General features: G+C 38.9%; 1 protein-coding gene across 1 annotated transcript in view; it reads right to left on the reverse strand.

Moving 5' to 3' along the window:
* Positions 1-953: 953 nt before the first annotated feature.
* Positions 954-18,038, reverse strand: part of INPP5A (inositol polyphosphate-5-phosphatase A) — a 246,936-nt gene continuing 229,851 nt past the window's right edge. Inside the window, exons 12-15 of the mRNA XM_070752446.1 lie at positions 12,881-12,992; positions 5,570-5,638; positions 3,414-3,501; positions 954-3,190 (exon numbers count right to left, since the gene is read on the reverse strand). Coding sequence (XP_070608547.1) covers positions 3,421-3,501; positions 5,570-5,638; positions 12,881-12,992 — 262 coding nt within the window. The 3' untranslated portion in view covers positions 954-3,190; positions 3,414-3,420. The remainder of the gene's footprint in view (positions 3,191-3,413; positions 3,502-5,569; positions 5,639-12,880; positions 12,993-18,038) is intronic.

The following is an 18,038-nucleotide window of genomic DNA, read 5'->3' on the forward strand; positions in this document are numbered from 1 at the left end:
CCTTTCTTAATTTTTCTCTAGCTTCAATGGGAAATCCGCAGGGTGAAGACTTTTAGGGCTGTAGTCCTTCTCCCCCGGTGGACAACCTTGAGATAAATAATTAAATTGGGCCCTGCTTTCGTTCAGATCGGGGTTAAGGTCTGGACGAACTCTTAACGCAAAGGCAACCCGCTGAAAGCGAGGTTCTGTTGAGGCTGCCTGGCAGGAAGAACATGGGGGCAATCGTCAACTTCAGCTTTGGGAATAAAACAGCTGGATATTTTTTCATCCCAGCCAGACTACCGGGTAACGCTGATCAGTTTGTGGATTGTGTAAAAAAAAAAGGGGGGGGCACGCATCGCCTTTAAAAACCACCCACGCGATCTTATAGGAAGCTGGTTTCCTTGGATTAGTGCAGAGGTCTTCAAACTTGGCAACTTTAAGACTTGTGGACTTCAACTCGCAGAATTCTCCAGCCATCATAGCTGGCTGGAGAATTTTGGGAATTGAAGTCCACAAGTCTTAAGAGTTGCCAAGTTTGAAGACCTCTGCGCTATTGCCACTGGCCACCCAGTTGAATTTGGGTCTTGAACTCTTGCAACATTTCTCTTATCGGTGCATAGGGAAAGGTGGGGAGAGAAGGGTTTAAAAGTGGTCCCCCCAAACCTTTTTTTTTGAGCCATGCCCCACCCAAGCATCTCTAAAATCCCGATGCCCCCCCATGACATACAATCTTTACTATTCCAAAAGTGACATCTACACATGCAGGGGGAGCCTTTAAAAGGCCACGAACTTGGTTTAAGGAAGGCTCCAATTGCCCCCATTAAAAAATCAAATCCCCCCCCCCTCGTGGGGCGTTGGGAACCACTAGTTTCAAACGAAGGCTTCTACGTCCTTTTCCCCAATCGCTATTTTTTTTCCGTTCAAACCGAGAAAAAAGGCAAGGGACGCGCAGAAAAAAAGCCAGACGCCTATTGAATCATGATCACTTTTTTTTATTGCTTGAGAACCAGAACGCTCGTTTCACAGCGAACCCGCCACACGCACCCACCCTCCGAGTCTTGGACGGCTCCGTGCGTCCTTCCCCCCAGCGTCCGATGGCTCCCCCTCCCCTTGGGAGCCTTCTTCCCCTCCCCTCTCGTTCTCCCTCCTTCTCCTCCCCCTTTCCCACCCACCGCAAAGCTGGAGTTGTTCCTCCCCAAAGGCATCTTCCGACTCCCCCCCGCCCGTTTCCCTGAGCTCGGTAGTGTTCTCTCGATGAAATCGATCGTGCTCTCCAATAGTGTGTTGGACTTCGACAGGCTCGCTAATCGCCTTTTAATGCTGTGTCACGGAAGGGGGGGGGCTCTCCACGAAGCTCCGGCTTGCCCGATCCTCCTCTAATCCGAATCAACAAGCGATCCCCGACGAGAGACTGGTGTCTCCCCCCCCTTCCGCCACCCCCCCGATCTGCTCTTCACGCCTGCGCTTCGTTCGGCACCTGAGCTGCTCTGGCTGAGCTGGGCGATTGCAGCCCTGGACTTCGGAACGCCCTCGACGCACCTCCCACGGGAGAAGCCCCCACCCACGCAGAGGTGGGCTGCTAAGGTGACGTGTGCTCGCCCCCGTGGCTCTGAGTGCTGGCGGAGTCCAGCGTAGTTCTGCTACTGCACCTGGGCAGTGAAATGGCCCCGCGGAGACGCAGGTGAGACAGAGACGAAGAGATGGAGGGAGACAGAGAGAAAGAATGGAAGGGAGACAGAGAGAGTGAAAGAGAGAGAAAGGGAGAGAAAGATAGATTGGGAGACAGGGAGAAAGATCGAATGGGAGGAAAGGAGACAGAGGGGGATAGACAGAGGAGGGAAGGAGAGATGGAGGGAGAGAGAGAAAGAGAAAGAAAGAAAGAAAGGAGAGATAGATTGGGAGAGGGAGAGATGGAAGGAGAGAGAGAATGAAAGGGAGACAGAGAGGGGGAAGAGAAAAAGACAGAGAGGGAGAGATGGAGAGAGAGAGAGAAATATAGAGAAAGGAAGAAGGAAGATAGATTGGGAGAAAGGAAAAGATGAAAGGAGAAAGAGAAAGAGAAATGCGTGATTTTGCTCCCTGCCCAGATGCAGTAGCAAAATTGCCCTGGACTCCACTAGCACTCAGAGCCATGGGGATGGGGCTGACATCTCTGTGTCTCCTTGGAAAGCTTCCCACGCACAAGAAAGTGTTTCAGAAGGGTGTGTGTGAAAGCATCCCAGTGGCCTCCTTCCCACTCTGCCTCCCTTTTACTCGGTTGAGCAAGTTGAATCCTCCCAGTTGAATAACCAGGTGGCAGAATTTCCTGGGTGTTGTTTGGGGCTTGTTGGCCAAGTCTGATTTGTATCAGGAAAGACAGACCCTTTGTAATTATAAATTATTTCTCTATCTGTGTATATATATATGTTTCTATACACACTCACATACAATATATATATAAATATATACACGTATAGAAAGCAGCTGCTGTTGTGTGATTCGGAAACCATGGAACATGGCAGTATAGTAAATAACATGAGAAAACAAGTTATAAAAGGGACAAGGAAACAAAACAAAACAAAAAAAACACAAAACGAACTTGGATCCTCTTTCCCACCCCCAAACATCACAGGATCAAACAACAACAATAACACAGCAGGACTTCTATACAAGGCAATATATAAAATCCCAACCTGGCTTTAAGCTAGGCAAGGGTGATAAAAATGGTCTTAATGTGGAAATGTGTCTACATATATATATATATACACACACACACACGTAGACACACACTCATTCCACATTGACCAACTAAAAACACAAACCTCACAGTGAAATCCAAGATGCCAAAATGAGGATTTTTCTAATAAGAGGAATTTTTTTAAGGTATGTTTTGGCAACCAGACTGTAGCATCTTAGAGGCATTGCCATATAAAAATAAAAAGTCCACTTTTGATGACACGAGAATATACAAGACAGTGAGGTATAAGAGGTTTTTTTTGGGGGGGGGACTTGTGTCCACGCCAGAAATAAGCGAGTGGAGCATAAACAGCCTAAAATAACAAGAACAGTAATAATAAAAGAAGAACAGGGCACGCAGGACTCGGATGGATGGCTAGAGCTGTCACGATTTAAGCGATGGGCGGGAGTTTGAAGCTTCCTCCTCCTCCTCTTCCTCCTCGCTATAATGAACTTTCCCGAAATATCTTCTCATGTCGGAGGCATCTTTTTCCTGTTGTAGAATTGATGAAGAGCTATTGCTTTCTTTTCAAAACCAAAAAGATTTCAAAGAAAAAAAAAACGAAAGCCAAGAAGGAAAGCAAACAAGCCCCACACAAAGAGGGGTGGCTGAGAAAGAGGGAAGAGGCAGCACTGAATGGAAAACCAGACCGTCAAAAAGGGAGGGAAGGGAGAGAGGAAAGAGCAGATAAGAAAAAATCTAACGTGATATTTACCACCACGTCACTGCACGACACAACACTTGTGCATATTGGCAATAGGTTTACCTGCCCCAGCGGCTATTCGAAAGGACAGGAACACAGGCTGTGGAGGAAAAGGAAGGAAGTTAAAAGGTAACACTGCCATCGGCTGCACACTTGAATGCTTCCAAAGAGATGGCTCTCCCCCCAAGCTGGACCACGGGAGGGAGTTGGGGTCTGCAGCCATGCTTAGTGGGGTCAGGATTCAGGGGAAGGGGCTGCAGCTCAGACCCTCTGAAATCAAGGATTACAGTGGGTTCACTCTAGAGCAGTGTTTCCCAACCTTAGCAACTTGAAGGTATTTGGACTTCAACTCACAGAATTCCCCAGCCAGCAAATGCTGGCTGGGGAATTCTGGGAGTTGAAGTCCAGATATCTTCAAGTTGCCAAGGTTGGGAAACACTGCTCTAGACCAGTGATGGCAAACCTTTTTTGCCTTGTGTGCTGAAAGAGCGTGTGTGCGCACCATCGCACTTGTGCGAGTGCCCACATCCATAATTCAATGCCTGGGGTTGGCGAAACAGGCCCCCCCCAAGACCCTCTGGAGGGTGAAAATGGCCTGTTCTCCAACTTCTGGTGGGCCCAGTAGGCTCGTGTTTTGCCCTTCCCAGACTCCAAGGGCTTCCCTAGAGCCAGGGGAGGGTAAAAATGCCCTCCCCCTTCCTCCTGGAGACTCTCTAGAAGCCAAAATCGGAGGCTTTGTGCAAGCTAAAAATCAGTTGGCCGGCACACACATGCACTTTGGAGCTGAGCTAGGGGAGCAGCTCGCGTGCCAGCAGATATGGCTACACGTGCCACCTGTGGCATCTGTGCCATAGGTTGCCATCACTGCTCTAGACATTACTGAGTCTGCATCCAGTTCTGGTTTGCCTTCAACCTTGGAGGTGAAGGAAAGAAATTCCCAGACTGATTAACTTCTCCAGAGGAGACCTCATTCTGTTATTAGTTTAAACCAGGATTTTAAAATAATGGAAGTCTTCCTTTGAATTAAGGACCACTTATTGGTGACCTCGTGGTTTACCGCTGCCTTCTTTGGGGATTCTGTTCTCTGCCTTCCTAGTCTAGCCTTACCTACCTAGGATTCTCTTTCAAATACATGTAGATGCTTTTCAGATCTGGTTGAATAGTTTCCAGTCCGCTGTTTTTAATCATGTTCCTTCACCCTCTTCTTTCACCCTTTCCAACTTTATCTCTCTAGTCTGTTCCATAAAACAGTCTTTTTATCTCAGTACTCTTCTTTCATCCTATGGATTCCTTCAAGATCGTACTGAAATATATCCTCAAATAAGTCCTAATTTGTTCCCTGGGTTTTATATGAGGGTACGCTCTTTACGACAGCCCTAGACTGCTTCCACAGTGACAGTTCTGATCAAATGGCAGTCTAGAACTTGTATTTCACATGAATGAATGTTTAATAGAAGAAAAAAGGGAGGAAGAGATCCTTGGGTCTTCTACAAAATTTTCACTGTCTGTAAAATTCCATGAATTAGTTTCTAATACTGTATTAACAACAACAATAAAAAAGCCATAGCGTAGCTATAATGTGTCGTCATCCCCCTCCTATTTTCAAAAAAATAAAATAAAAAAGTTGTTTGCATAGTTAGGACAATATTACCTGTATTTTTTCATAAAAGCTATGTGAATAGTTAATGCAGATGAATTCTTATAAAAATAAATGTGTCTGCAGGTAACTTATGAGTAAGGATGGGCAACTGCACCAAGGCCTTCTGAGAATCTTGCTCGGTAGTGCACTGGTTAAAGTGCAGTACTGCAAGCTACTTCTGCTGATCACTGGCAGACAGCAGTTTGCAGATCGAACCTTAGTAGGTTGACTCAGCCTTCTAACCTTCCAAGGTGGATAAAATGAGGACCCAGATTGTTGAGGGCAATATGCTTACTCTCTATAAACCACTTAGAGAGGGCTATAAATCACCGTGCAGCAGTATATAAATCTAAATACTAAATGCTAATGCTCACTCCTCCTTGTTGCATTAGGTCCATGTTCTGCCAGAATAACCAGTATTCCAGTTACTGCAAGCGTCTTTCCAGATCCAATTTATCTGCAGCTGCCCACCCTACCCGAACTGCCATACATGCACCAAGATGTCCATAATAGAAATAGATAAGATTACCTTGTGGTCCCCCATGCAGACATTTGGTCCTATATGGTCATAAACCACTTGCCGCTCATCATTTTCAGACTGAGTGAAAACATAAAAGAAGCTTCTAGTCAGTATTGATATTTCCTGATCTATAATATAAAGAATTCTATCGTGGAAAGCATTTGCCCAGGATTCCGAAACATAGTTACATAAATCAGTAAACTAAATTAACTGAAAAATACTTTTTTAAATTATTTACCATACATATATGTTTGCAAATAAGGGTAATTAAAATTAATAGCATCATTAGAATGCAATACTCTGATACTATTATTGGACTTAAATATTACTTTAGCTATAGATCAGGGGTTCTCAACCTTTCTAATGCCGTGACCCCTTAGTACAGTTCCTCACGTTGTGGTGACCCCCAACCATAAGTCTGGTGTCAATTCTCCCAACAGAGCTTTAAGATGATTGTCAGGAAGGTCAGATGGACACCCCCAATGCAAACGCCTGATTGGTCAGATTGTAAAGATATGTTCCAAGGTGCCAGAATAGAAGCTTTAGTTCCTAACACCATGGGAAATTTGTCTTTTTCCATGGTCTTAGGCGACCACTGTGAAACAGTCATTTGATCCCCCAAAGGAGTCCTGACCCCCCAGGTTGAGAACAACTGATATAGATATCAAAAACAGTTTGCTTTCAAGATCTGGGTCTGCATATTACCGTAATTTACAACCATATAACAACTTAAGAGGGTGGGTCATATTTTAACTAGAATTCTGGAAATTTGACTATAGAACTGAATGATATTTACTTCTAAAGAGGTACACATAACTTTTGATTGCTAATGTTAAAAATGATAGACTCCCACATTCCAAAACGAAACCAAGCAGCTTGCTACATTCAAAGAAGTTTCTCAATGCACTCATTTTTTCCAAAGTCTACAAAGCACAGACTTAAATACAGTACCTTCAATTCTGTTACTGCACTGCAAACAATTTCTACTTATCTGTATTTGACTTAAGTCAGCAAATACAGACAATGAGAAGGCATAGAACTGGGGATTTCAGCAACTCTTCCTGCATTGCATGCTTTCTCAAAGGTAAGCAAACATTATTGGAGCATCCAGTCAGAATTTAATTCAATTCAATTTATTAGACTTGTATGCCACCCCTCTCCAAGGACCTGGAGCGGCTCACAGCCCATTTCTATGTTATTTCATTGTGAGTTTTAAAAATCGCAGGACTTAAAACTGTTAAAATTAACAACACTGAAAGCTTAATTGGAAATGCTCAGGTCTCTGAGGATGCACTCATTAATACATATACTCTGTAAAACACTGTCAAAAGATCAAAGCTATTAGTCAATTATCTTATGAGATCTTTACTGGCCAATTGATTAAAATAAATAAGCCTGAATCTTAATCCAAATGACTCTGTTCAGTATGTGAATGAAGGATGAAACTTCATACACAATAAACTGAATTCTCTTCCATTCTCATCTTGTTGGTGTAGTAGAAAATCCTACTGAATAGATAAATTTTAACATAATATTTAAATTGATACGGTCATCTACGGCTGGATCCAGAGTTTTGCCTGCTAAGGTGGAATGGTGGCGTGCGCTCACCCCATGGCTCTGAGTGCTAGTGGAGTCCAGTGCAATTTTGCTACAGCACCAGGGCAGGTAGCAGAATCGCGCATGGAGATGCAGATGCGCCCGAGTTTCGGCATGTTTTTTTGCACATGCCCAGGAATTGGGCCAAGCAAGTGACAAGTGTGTGCTTGAAGCTGCATGTGTGCAAGTGGCGCATGCATGAAACCCTCCCCCTTTCCCGTCACTGCCACCACTGCCAGTCTGCAGAACCACTCATTTAAAGTGTTTTCAAGCCTGTTGTCTTTATCTGAAACACTTGTCAATTTTAGATTTTTAAGCTCCCAATTATCCATTCATTAGTAAAATAGTCACTTAGATAGAGGAGATAGGAGCAGTGTTCAAAACCTGAGAGCTGCCATGCAGCGAGATCCTTTCATGGGTCCCAGCTCAGGCCGAGGACATGAGAGGAGCCCCCAACTGGGGGTCCCCCAGGGCAAGAGACATGTCACCAGCTAATGCTTTTAACCAGGAAGCTTCTGACACGAATGCAGCAAGTTAGGTGATATGGATGGTGTAGAAATGTCAATAAAGAAATAAATAAATGAACAAACAAACAAACAAACAAATAAACAAACTAACAAATGGTCTTAATTTATTAGGACATTCATAAAATTGATTTATGCTTCCAGTCTAAACTTTTTGCCAGAATAGATATGAATCTTGGTTAAATTTAAATGTAACCTTAGTTAAATCTCTATTGATAAACAAAATGGAAATAACATAGAAGCAGGGGAAAAGGAGTGATGTATATATGTGTGTGTGTGTGTAGAGTCAGACTTTTCTCATCGAGACCTATTTCTAAATAAAGTTATTTGGAATTCAGTTTTGATTTCTGTGGGTCTGACTTTCAATTAGATGTTAACACAACTCCAAGCTTCAAAGAGTGAAAACAGTAACATCAAGGACAATTGTGCCATTGACTTTAGTAGATTTTTAAATGTTTATATACATGTATTTATCTTAAAATGAACAGCAGCCGAACATTATTAAAACTATCCAGTTTTATTTCTGTCCGGCATTGGCATTTTATTCCCTTCTTCCCTTCAAACAAATAATTACATTGAGACAGCTTTTGCTACTGCATCGACCACTCCAACGTCTGCTTTGTTTATCCAGCATAATGACCTTGCTAAAGCAATGGCTTAAGAGGGAGACCGCCTCGCAATTTCTCAGGCTGGTTAAACTGGAAGATAATTAAATCTGAAACCCATAGTCTCTTCCCAGCTCTTTCATACATACATACATGCACAGCTGTGCTTGCAATTGGTTTACTATCCTAATTTATTTCAAATGAAAAATGGTCAAGCTTTCCCTCATCTATAATCAAGTCAAGTTTGACTGGGTAAGAACTTTATATATAAACAGCCACATTTTAGACTATAAAGTTAAAACTGAATTATTTTTAATGCATTAGGGAAGCTTAAGGTCACATTTGTTTCCTAGCGTGCTTGCCTAGAAATCTGTATCTTTATCTACCTACCCGCGCGTGCGCGCACAAATACACAACCTTAACCTTCTGCATTGCATGCATGAACACTTTCTAATATTTCAAGCTCATAATGCCACTGCTATCGGAAGTGGAGATACATTCATCAAAAACGACTTGATAATTTACAAAGGCAGCATCAAATTGTAGATTTTCAAGTGCATAATCTTTAGACAGATAAACAAATTACACTAGCGCATGAACAGAAACACATTCCACTCAGCTGAGCATTCATTACGCTATGCTCTCAGGCAGTTCTGTGACTCCCAAACAGCGGGCAACCTTTGGTGTGTTAGGGCTCAGCAAGCATAAAATAACATGCTAGGGAGGTAACGGACCATGGCATGATAAATGAGGCTGTGCTAAAGCTGTTTACAGCCCATGTCTATACAATCTGTAAAGCCCACTGTGTGGAGTTGATGGTTATGGCTGCTTGCTAATTTGGGCTCAGATAAAAACTCTCTTCCCCAGAAAACAAATATCAAACAAAACTTCAGGGCTCACGTTGCTATTGTGAAATCTTATTTTCACTACTTCCCAGGGAGCCTCTCAAAGCTAGCAAAGTTCTTTCTTTCTTTCTTTCTTTCTTTCTTTCTTTCTTTCTTTCTTTCATCCTTCCTTCCTTCCTTCTTTCTATCTTTCTTTTTTTCTTTCTTCGAAGGAACCGTGAGAAGACCAACTCTGTGGATCTGACTGGCCACTGGGAGGTATGTGGCAGAATGCAGTCCCATACATTATCTGGTCCTAAGTCATATAGGGCTTTAAAAGTGATAACCAACACCTTGAATTGTGTCCGGAGACCAATTGGGAGCCAATGCAGCGTGCAAAGCATTGATGTAATGTGGGTGTATCTAGATATACCCACAGCAGCTTGTGTAGCTGTGTTTTGGACCAACTGTAGTCTCTGAACACTTTTCAAGGATAGCCCCATGTAGAGCGCATTGTAATAGTCGGGACGTGAGGTGATAAGGGCATGGGTGACTGTGAGCAGAGGTTCCTTTAAAGCTTCTTTATTCATAAATACCAGACCCCAATTTTTCTCAATTTAAAAATGGGAAATTCAGATTGAGAACAGTGACTTTCCCTATTACATTTTAGAGTCAGCATTCATATGGTATGGTTTTAATAGTAGAAGTCTCTACATATGAGAAATTTAGCAAGTGAAACTTTTGACCAGTACAAATACAGTAGTCCTCAACTTACAGCAATTCATGGTAAAGTTACACCATCACTGAAAAAAGTGACTTGTGACTGTTTTCCTACTTATAACCATTGCAGCATCCCCATGGTCCATGTGACCAAAATTCATATGCTAAGCAATTGACTTTTATTTAGGAAGGTTGCAGGGATCAAGTAATCATCTTTTGTGATCTTCTGACAATCAGAGTCAATGGGAGAGCCAGGTTAACTTAACAAACATTGCTACTAACAACAATAGATATTCACTTAGCAACTGTGAAAGAAAGGTGGTAAAATGGGGAAAAATACTCAACTGTCTTTCTTAGTAACAGAAATCTGGGTTAAACTGCAGTCATAAATTGAGGATTATCTGTAGAGGTCTGAGAAAATTATCTAAGATAATTTTTTATCTGGCCCCAATGGTTCTAGAAAAAAAAAATCCATTCTGTGCCTTAGTTCCCCAGAAAAGAAAAACTTCAGCTATCTCAATAGAAACAGATCTGCCCTGGACCAAATTGCCAGCTCCAGATACATCCTGAACCATTCCAGCATCTGAATCATATATTGGTGCTATATTAAATACTACTGCAAGAAGAAATTAAAAACAGAAAGATATTTCAGTAAAAAGAGAGCTGTTAAATTTTCAGAATGAAGGATAGAAATACAATGCAAATATGAATGAATTAGAAATTCAGCTGGTGCAGAATATAGCTGCATATTGGTGAAGTAAGGTGGCACTCCTTATAACGCTATCACCTGCAGTATCTCCAAGTCATGGTAGTCCCCAAACTGCTTATTCAAAAGGCAACTGGATTTTCTTTTGTTTTTCCTTGAGGATGTTTTGCTTCTCACCCAAGCAACTTCTTGGATGAAAAGTGAAATGTCTTCAAGGAAAAACGAAGAAAATCCAGTTGCCTTTTGAAAAAGCAGCTTTGAGACACCGGTTGCAGTGGTTACCTGTATGGGTCAAACTGCCTTCACCTGTATCAAATGTTCCAACACTGCAAGACCAAAAATGGTGACCTTTCCCCCCAAATGTTACCTGGTTTTAAAACACTTTGCCATCTAAAGTTGTTCAGCAATGTTTGTCACTGCTAACTTTTAAAATAAAAAATACAGAAAACATTTATTTATTTAAACAATATTCCTTTCAGTAAATTCTATGGTCCAACTGAGCCTAGAGTTACTTTAACATTTTGGGATGGTGCTCTTTACTTTTTTGACTTGTTTATTATTGATTTATTAATATTTAATTTTGGAGATCTGTAGATCTACTTGATATTTTTATTTAAAGGTTGTATAGGAATATTTTAAATAGAATAAGAAAACATATTTGTCATGATAAAGGCAAGAGTTGGTCATCAGAATTCTATAATTGCATGTCCATGTGGTTACAGCAAAGAAAAAAATATCTATGTGTATATGTGTAAGTGTAACAGATATACAGTATTAGGTGAAGGAGAACAGGAAGGGAAAGTTCAGTTCAGTTTTTAATTACTTGAATAAATGTTAGGACTATCTGGAAAAATATAGATACATTATTTACATGAAACTGCTGATGTAGAGTTCAACAGAATTTATATACAAGAAATGATATACAGTATAACTCAAGATCATTTCTAAACAATGGAGTTCTGAAAGTAGGTGCTTTAAATCAACTCTGTTTTCAGGTACACACAGAAGCTTGAATTCCTGGTTTTGTTTAAGACTGAAAAAAGAACAATCCCCTAATCAAATGAAGTGTTTGTTATCATAGGGACTGTAACAAGTGAAGTTGGAAAAGGAAAGAAATACAGCTACCCCCGTCAGATGCCTGTACATTTCTTATAAAAGTCTTGGATGAATCATACTTAATAAATAGCAATTGGTGTCTTAATGACTCATTTTGACAAGAAGTCATACTTGCCACTTCTTGATCTTCAGTGTACTAGATTCTTTGTCACAGAGCTGCACTCAAATGTGTCCTGCACTATATGGTGCTTACGATGTTCAGGCCTGAACACACAATTACTTCATTCATTTGTTCTCTAGTTATTAAGATCCTCCGTTATTATTTCCAAATGCTTAGGATTTGAGATATGCATTTGAAATCAAATGGTGCTATGTTCACTTCTAGGATTGGAGTTAATGCTTTCTTCAATCAGACCTTTAGAGTACAATTTGATGTTCCATAACTTTTTAAACCAGATTTTTCACTTGACTATCTGCTTCTCTCCATCCAAGATGTAGTTGACAATTATATTAAAATTGGCAGCCAAACAGCAGAAAACACAATGTAAAAGCTATTGTACTGCATTATGAGCTTCCTAATGCCTTGTGGAAGAGCTGTTTTTAAGGCTTCTGTAAAGGCAGTGTATCCAAACCTCTGAAAGCAAGCTGTTGCAGAGGTTGGGGGCCACCACAGAAAAGCACTGCCTAACAACTATTTGAATATCCTAAATTTCCACACCACGGATGAACATATTCTCTTGAAGAAAGGGATCAAGAAGATATTTAGGTGTCCAGCCATATGATGCCTTAAAGGTTAAAACCAACACTTTGAATTTCACTCAGAAGCTTACTGAAAGCTACTGCACAATCTGCAACAGAAATATAGTTGTAGCAGCTTCCACTAATCAGCATGCAGGCCATTATTTTCTCATCAGTAGGAACTTCTACTTCATCCTCATAGGCTTAGTTTATACATATTGTGCTAAGGGAATGAGTCAAACCTTTTTATTTGTTAGTTATTTTGAGCACTCAGTTGGTAAAAAAAAGTAGGATGCAAAGGGGATTAATTTCAAAAGGAGCCCAGAACTGTCTTTTCTTGGTCACAGCACTCATTATATGAAAATCTTGTTCTTGTTTTTGGAAGGCTGTAAAAAGTATTGTGTTGACGTGCTTTTGATGTGTATGATGGAGCTATGCTGCCTTGGTACATATTCTTTTTTTTAATTCTCCGTTTCCATTGTTTATACAACTAATACAACTAATTGTATAAGAACACACATATATATATACAGTTTCAAGGAAATTTTTACCTTCAAAACGAGTTCTTTGGCAGAATGTGACATAAGGATTCTGTCACACCAAGCTGGACATCTAGTGTTCATATATTGCATTCCCTGGCTATAATCTTCACTATATGGATAGCTGGGAAAGAGGGAGAAAACAAATGATCTGTTAGCAATTTACATCCTTTTAATTGCAAGACATCTTTATAAGCCTTCCAAACCAAGCCAATATGCAAATGTTTCCAAGTGTATTTACTATTCAGTTTCCAATCTTAAACTCTTTTAATGTTCACTGCTATTTGGGCTTATTTATATAAACAAAGGGTCTGTTGCTATGGAAATATAACATACCAATATAATCCATACAAGAGAGAAAGGGGTATCTTAACATGCCAGACAGGATGTACTTGCTGAATCTGGGCCATTGGATACCATGCATTTTCCTTTCTTTCTGGCGGTATTGCTTACCCCTCTATAGAAAAGTGCACTCAAGCATGTTACTAGAGGGAGGTTCTTATCATGGATTTGAGACTAGGGACTTGAAACTAGTGCTTAACATCAGAAAGTTAATTTTAACAGTGTGAACATTTGCTGAATTATAGCAACTTTCAATCCCTCAAAGCTTGCCAAAGAGGGCCTTCCACAAGTTCCTTCATTCATTATCTGCAGAAGTGCTAATTTTCTTTATTAGGGGTAGTCAGGTAGGTTTTTTTTTTTTTAATGTTAAGCCAGTTTTTAAGCATTAATTCTAATGTTACCATTTCATGTACTTCCATCATCAATAAACAATACTGCTGAGTTTTAGCTGTTGGGTCACAAAGATTATATGTGTGTGGATGGGGTGGATGCACACAAAGCAGGATGTTTGGGGGCTGCAAGTAAATCTATGATCTCAGGTAGCATCATTCAGAATTCACATACACAGCAACTAACTGTGACCTATTATATTTCTTTTAAATTTTTGCTCATCTTTGTTTTCAAGATATACAATTAAATGCACATTTTTCAAAATCCTTTTGGAGAAAAGTTAAGGTAAAGTTTTATCAATGTCACAAAAATAGTTTCCAACATATTTAATAAAATTTTGCATTTTGCTTTATCTGCTTTTAACTTACGAGAACAACTTAAATTGAAGTAGACATAGAAAATATGACACACTTTTAAGCTGCTATATCAATACTAAAATTTATTTAAAAGAAAAAAAGGCTGGAAATTGCATTGCAGAAAGACCAAAGAAAAAGCATTTGAAATCTAAAACGACATCTTCCTGGTTCTTGGAGAATAACAGATCATATAGAATTTAATCAAACCATGATTTTGTTTTACTTGAATTTTATTTTGTATTAAAAATGATTTTTAATACAATTTTAAAATACATTCTTTTAGTTTTGGATCAATATCTTTATTACGGTATATTATTTTGTCTTTACTCAATTTAAATCAAGTTGTATTGTAAGTATTTCTTGACTTACAACCAATTGCTTTGTGACTGTTCAAACTTATGACGGATCACCAAAAAAATTAGTTATGATCTGTATACAAAGTTCTAATGGTCACCCCACCCTGTAGTTACAATACTGAATTTTGGGCATTTGGCAACTGGCTAGCCATTTGTCGCATCCATGGTCACAGGATTACAATTTATGTTATTGTCAGAAATAGCATTTACTTCCAGTTTCTGGCAAAAAATGCCCGCGTAGCAAACAATAGGTTTGTTTAATGAAAAGTTGTTTTGTATATTCACTCCCCACCTATACCAGAACCTAAACTGACTGATTAATATGGTTGCTATGTTGATCTGAAAGATAATTTTCATGGGGTTAAGGTTCTGATAGTTGGAATGTATGCCTCAAACAGGGACAAAGTAACATTTTATTACAAAATTATGGATAGACTAATGGACATTTTAATGAAATTTGGTGTTGGAATGGACTGGTTTTCCCATTAGAAGAGAAGTTCTGAGAGAAATATTAGAATTACAAAGGATAAATTGCAGAAAATTTTCTTTGACTTGATGTGATTTGATTTAATTCAGAACTTATCAATATATGGAGACACAAATTGGTATTTTGAAAGAATATATAAATTTTTCTGAAAGACACAGATATTTTTCAAAAAATAGAAATGATTTGAATTTTAAAGAATTAGGCTACTAATGTTCATGAAGTAGAGATATTGTCGAAGACTTTTTCAGACCATTATCAATGAGTTTGGTTGTAAAAAGAAAATAAGTTCTTTCAGAAAGAAGTAAAAGAAGACTGTAAAAAGAAATTAAAATAACTTTAAAGATGCCAGAAGCTGAAAAGAAGTCAAGATAGGATTAATGTAGGAGAAGGGATGGAGGGTGGAGTGAAAAGGGGGATCACTAGAATCCCTACATAGGTCATCAGCAAACTCAGTCCTAGCCTCCTCTTATCTAACTTTAATCAGGTGCTATTAGTGGAGAAGATTCCTATGAATAAGCATTTAGCAATAAACCAGCTTAATTGAGCCTTCACATGTGGATCAGGTCTTTTGTTCCAATTAATATCTAAAGAGGGCCAAGGTTTGACTTTAACAAGAAACCATCTGCCAATATGAAGAATGGAAGTTTTTTACAATGGTTTTGGCTGAGAGGTTGAAAATAATTTTGCAAGAATTTATTTATGAAGATCAATGTGGGTTTTTATGTAAAAGACAATTAAGGGATAAGGTTACAAATGTGTGGGAAATTTTGGAATATTTGGAGCATAATGAAAAAACAAGCTACATTAATTTTCTTAGATGCAGAGAAGGCCTTTGATAATTTGAACTAGGTTTTAAAGTTTTGAAACATATGAACTTTGAAATAATTTTATTAAATAGATAAGACTGATTTACATGTAACAGAGAACACAAATAATAATTAATGAAAAACTAACAAAACCTTGTGAGAATGAAACAGTGATAAGACAAGGATGCTAATTTAGTTCTTGAAATATTAAACAAAGATATAAGACAATTTGAGAGGATTGCATAAGTAAAGATTGAACAAGAAACTTAAAGGTAGTCCTCAACTTAGGACCATTAGCTCAGGACATTGGAAATTACAATGGCACTAAACAAAGGGACTTACAAATGTCCCTAAGGTTATGGCTGTTGCAATGATAGTCACACGATCAAAATTAGAGTATTTGCAGCTTGCATGCACTTCTGACTGCAGGGCTTCTTCAACTCTTCCTATCCATCTCCTCCATCTTTGCCCTTTTGGACTCCTGCCAACCAATGCTCTGGTGCCCCAGTTGACATTTGTCATCTTGTTGTTCTTGCTGCTGACAAGGCATGTTCAGCTTGGCTACTGGACTGGGCTAAAGCAGGCTTTCGGCTATTTAAAAAAGAGCCAAACCAGTCTGAGAGCTGCAGCATGCCAAAATCTGTTTCATTGGGCACAAATAATTTTTTATTAAATCTTAATATTCTTGTAGGTACCATGTTGCCAATTCCTATAAACTCTCTAACATTAGAAATACAAGCAGAGTTCTAGTTTAATATTTGGACTTCAACTCCCAGAATTCCCCAGCCAGCAAATGCTGGCTGGGGAATTCTGGGAGTTGAAGTCCAGAAATCTTCAAGTTGCCAAGGTTGAGAAACACTAATCTACATAATTCCTATAATAATACCATAGTTAATGTAATCATAAAACACATTTTTCTTGATGACATTGGGTGGCAAGAGTTCTGGCCTTAAGCAATAACTATATATTTTGCCCAAGCAAAGTAGGTATTATATAAAAAGTGTATTAAGAAACCAGATGCCTCCTTTGCTGTTTGAGAAACTTTCAATAAGGCTTAAGTAAGAGAGGATGTATTTTGCTGCTACTATGCTTCTAGTATTTCTCAAAATGTAACCCTATGATAAAGTGGGATTGTTATTGGGATAAAGAACTAAAAAGTGGAATCTTCATGAATGGAACCAGATAAGGTGTCTTTTCTGTCAATTTCCCATTTTTTAAGATTCTTGAAAAATCACCTTTGAATTTCTTTCAGTGATTGTTCTAAGCTTCATTGTTGGAAATGGCAGTGGGTGTTATCATTGGCATTGTTTTCTCTTGTTCCTCTTTCCATAATGCTGAAACCTTCATGGTGTCACTGCCACCTAATTTGGAAAAGGGTATTGCGAGGTAGTCCCTCATAATGACTTCTCTGGCATTTAACTAAAATGTAGGAAAGCAAGGGATACTGTAGACTAATGGAAAAATGGATGTACAGAGGAAGACTAGACACATCTGTTGATCATCTTGTCAATAAAATTGTGCAACATCACATTCTGCCCCTGAAAATATAATTGAGTGTTTCTTCTATTTTAAAATATATGTTGAAGTAAGATATCTTTCAAATGCATGACACTGTTTATCAAGGTAAGAATGCAGTGGGTTTCATCCAGAGGACCAACAATTCTACGGTAATTCAAGTTTAGACTATCATCAATTAACCACAGGAAGCAAAGATGCATTTGTGGATGGTTTCAAGTTGAGTTATATGCTTCGATTATATTTTAAAATCTGTTGCTTTAGGTTTTATAATGGAACTGCTTTATTTAAAGTGTCACAATTTTAATTATCACTTATAACATCTTAGGAGGATTTAATTTTTTAAAATAAAATAATTAAATATTTCAAATAAATAAAAATTAAATAGAGGTTTACGCTAAGGAATATTACTTATTTATATTAGCAAGTGTTTACACAGCAAATGTATATGAAAACTAAGGATAATCGGGAGTGGCACATTTTGAAAAATAGAACAATAAAAGTATAAAGATTAAATACATATGGAAAAGTATTCTAGTTGTTGCTAGAAATAGAAATCGAAAAGAAATCTAGGCTTTCAAGGTGAACGTTTTAAAATAAGATTTGTGGGATTGAAACAGCAAATGCTTTCATGCTTGAAGAGAAACTTATTTACCACCCTACTTGGTGTGATATTCTAAAACTGAGATGCATAGCTCTCTACCAAATGGGTTTACAAGCTACACTGCCATTAAAAAGATTAGTTGTGGCAAACAGCCAACTAAAGTGTACTGAATGTATTGGAATAAACCAGTGAACTCAATACCTTTTCCACCTCATCAAACATAACAAGACTCATTTTCAAAACATATTATGAGAATTCAATTTGCTGCTTCATTGCCATACAGAAGTACAGCTTATTTTCTGAATGTTCGTGGG

The sequence above is a fragment of the Erythrolamprus reginae genome, chromosome 5, assembly GCF_031021105.1.
Source record: "Erythrolamprus reginae isolate rEryReg1 chromosome 5, rEryReg1.hap1, whole genome shotgun sequence".
In the NCBI taxonomy this organism is placed as follows: Eukaryota; Metazoa; Chordata; class Lepidosauria; order Squamata; family Dipsadidae; genus Erythrolamprus; species Erythrolamprus reginae.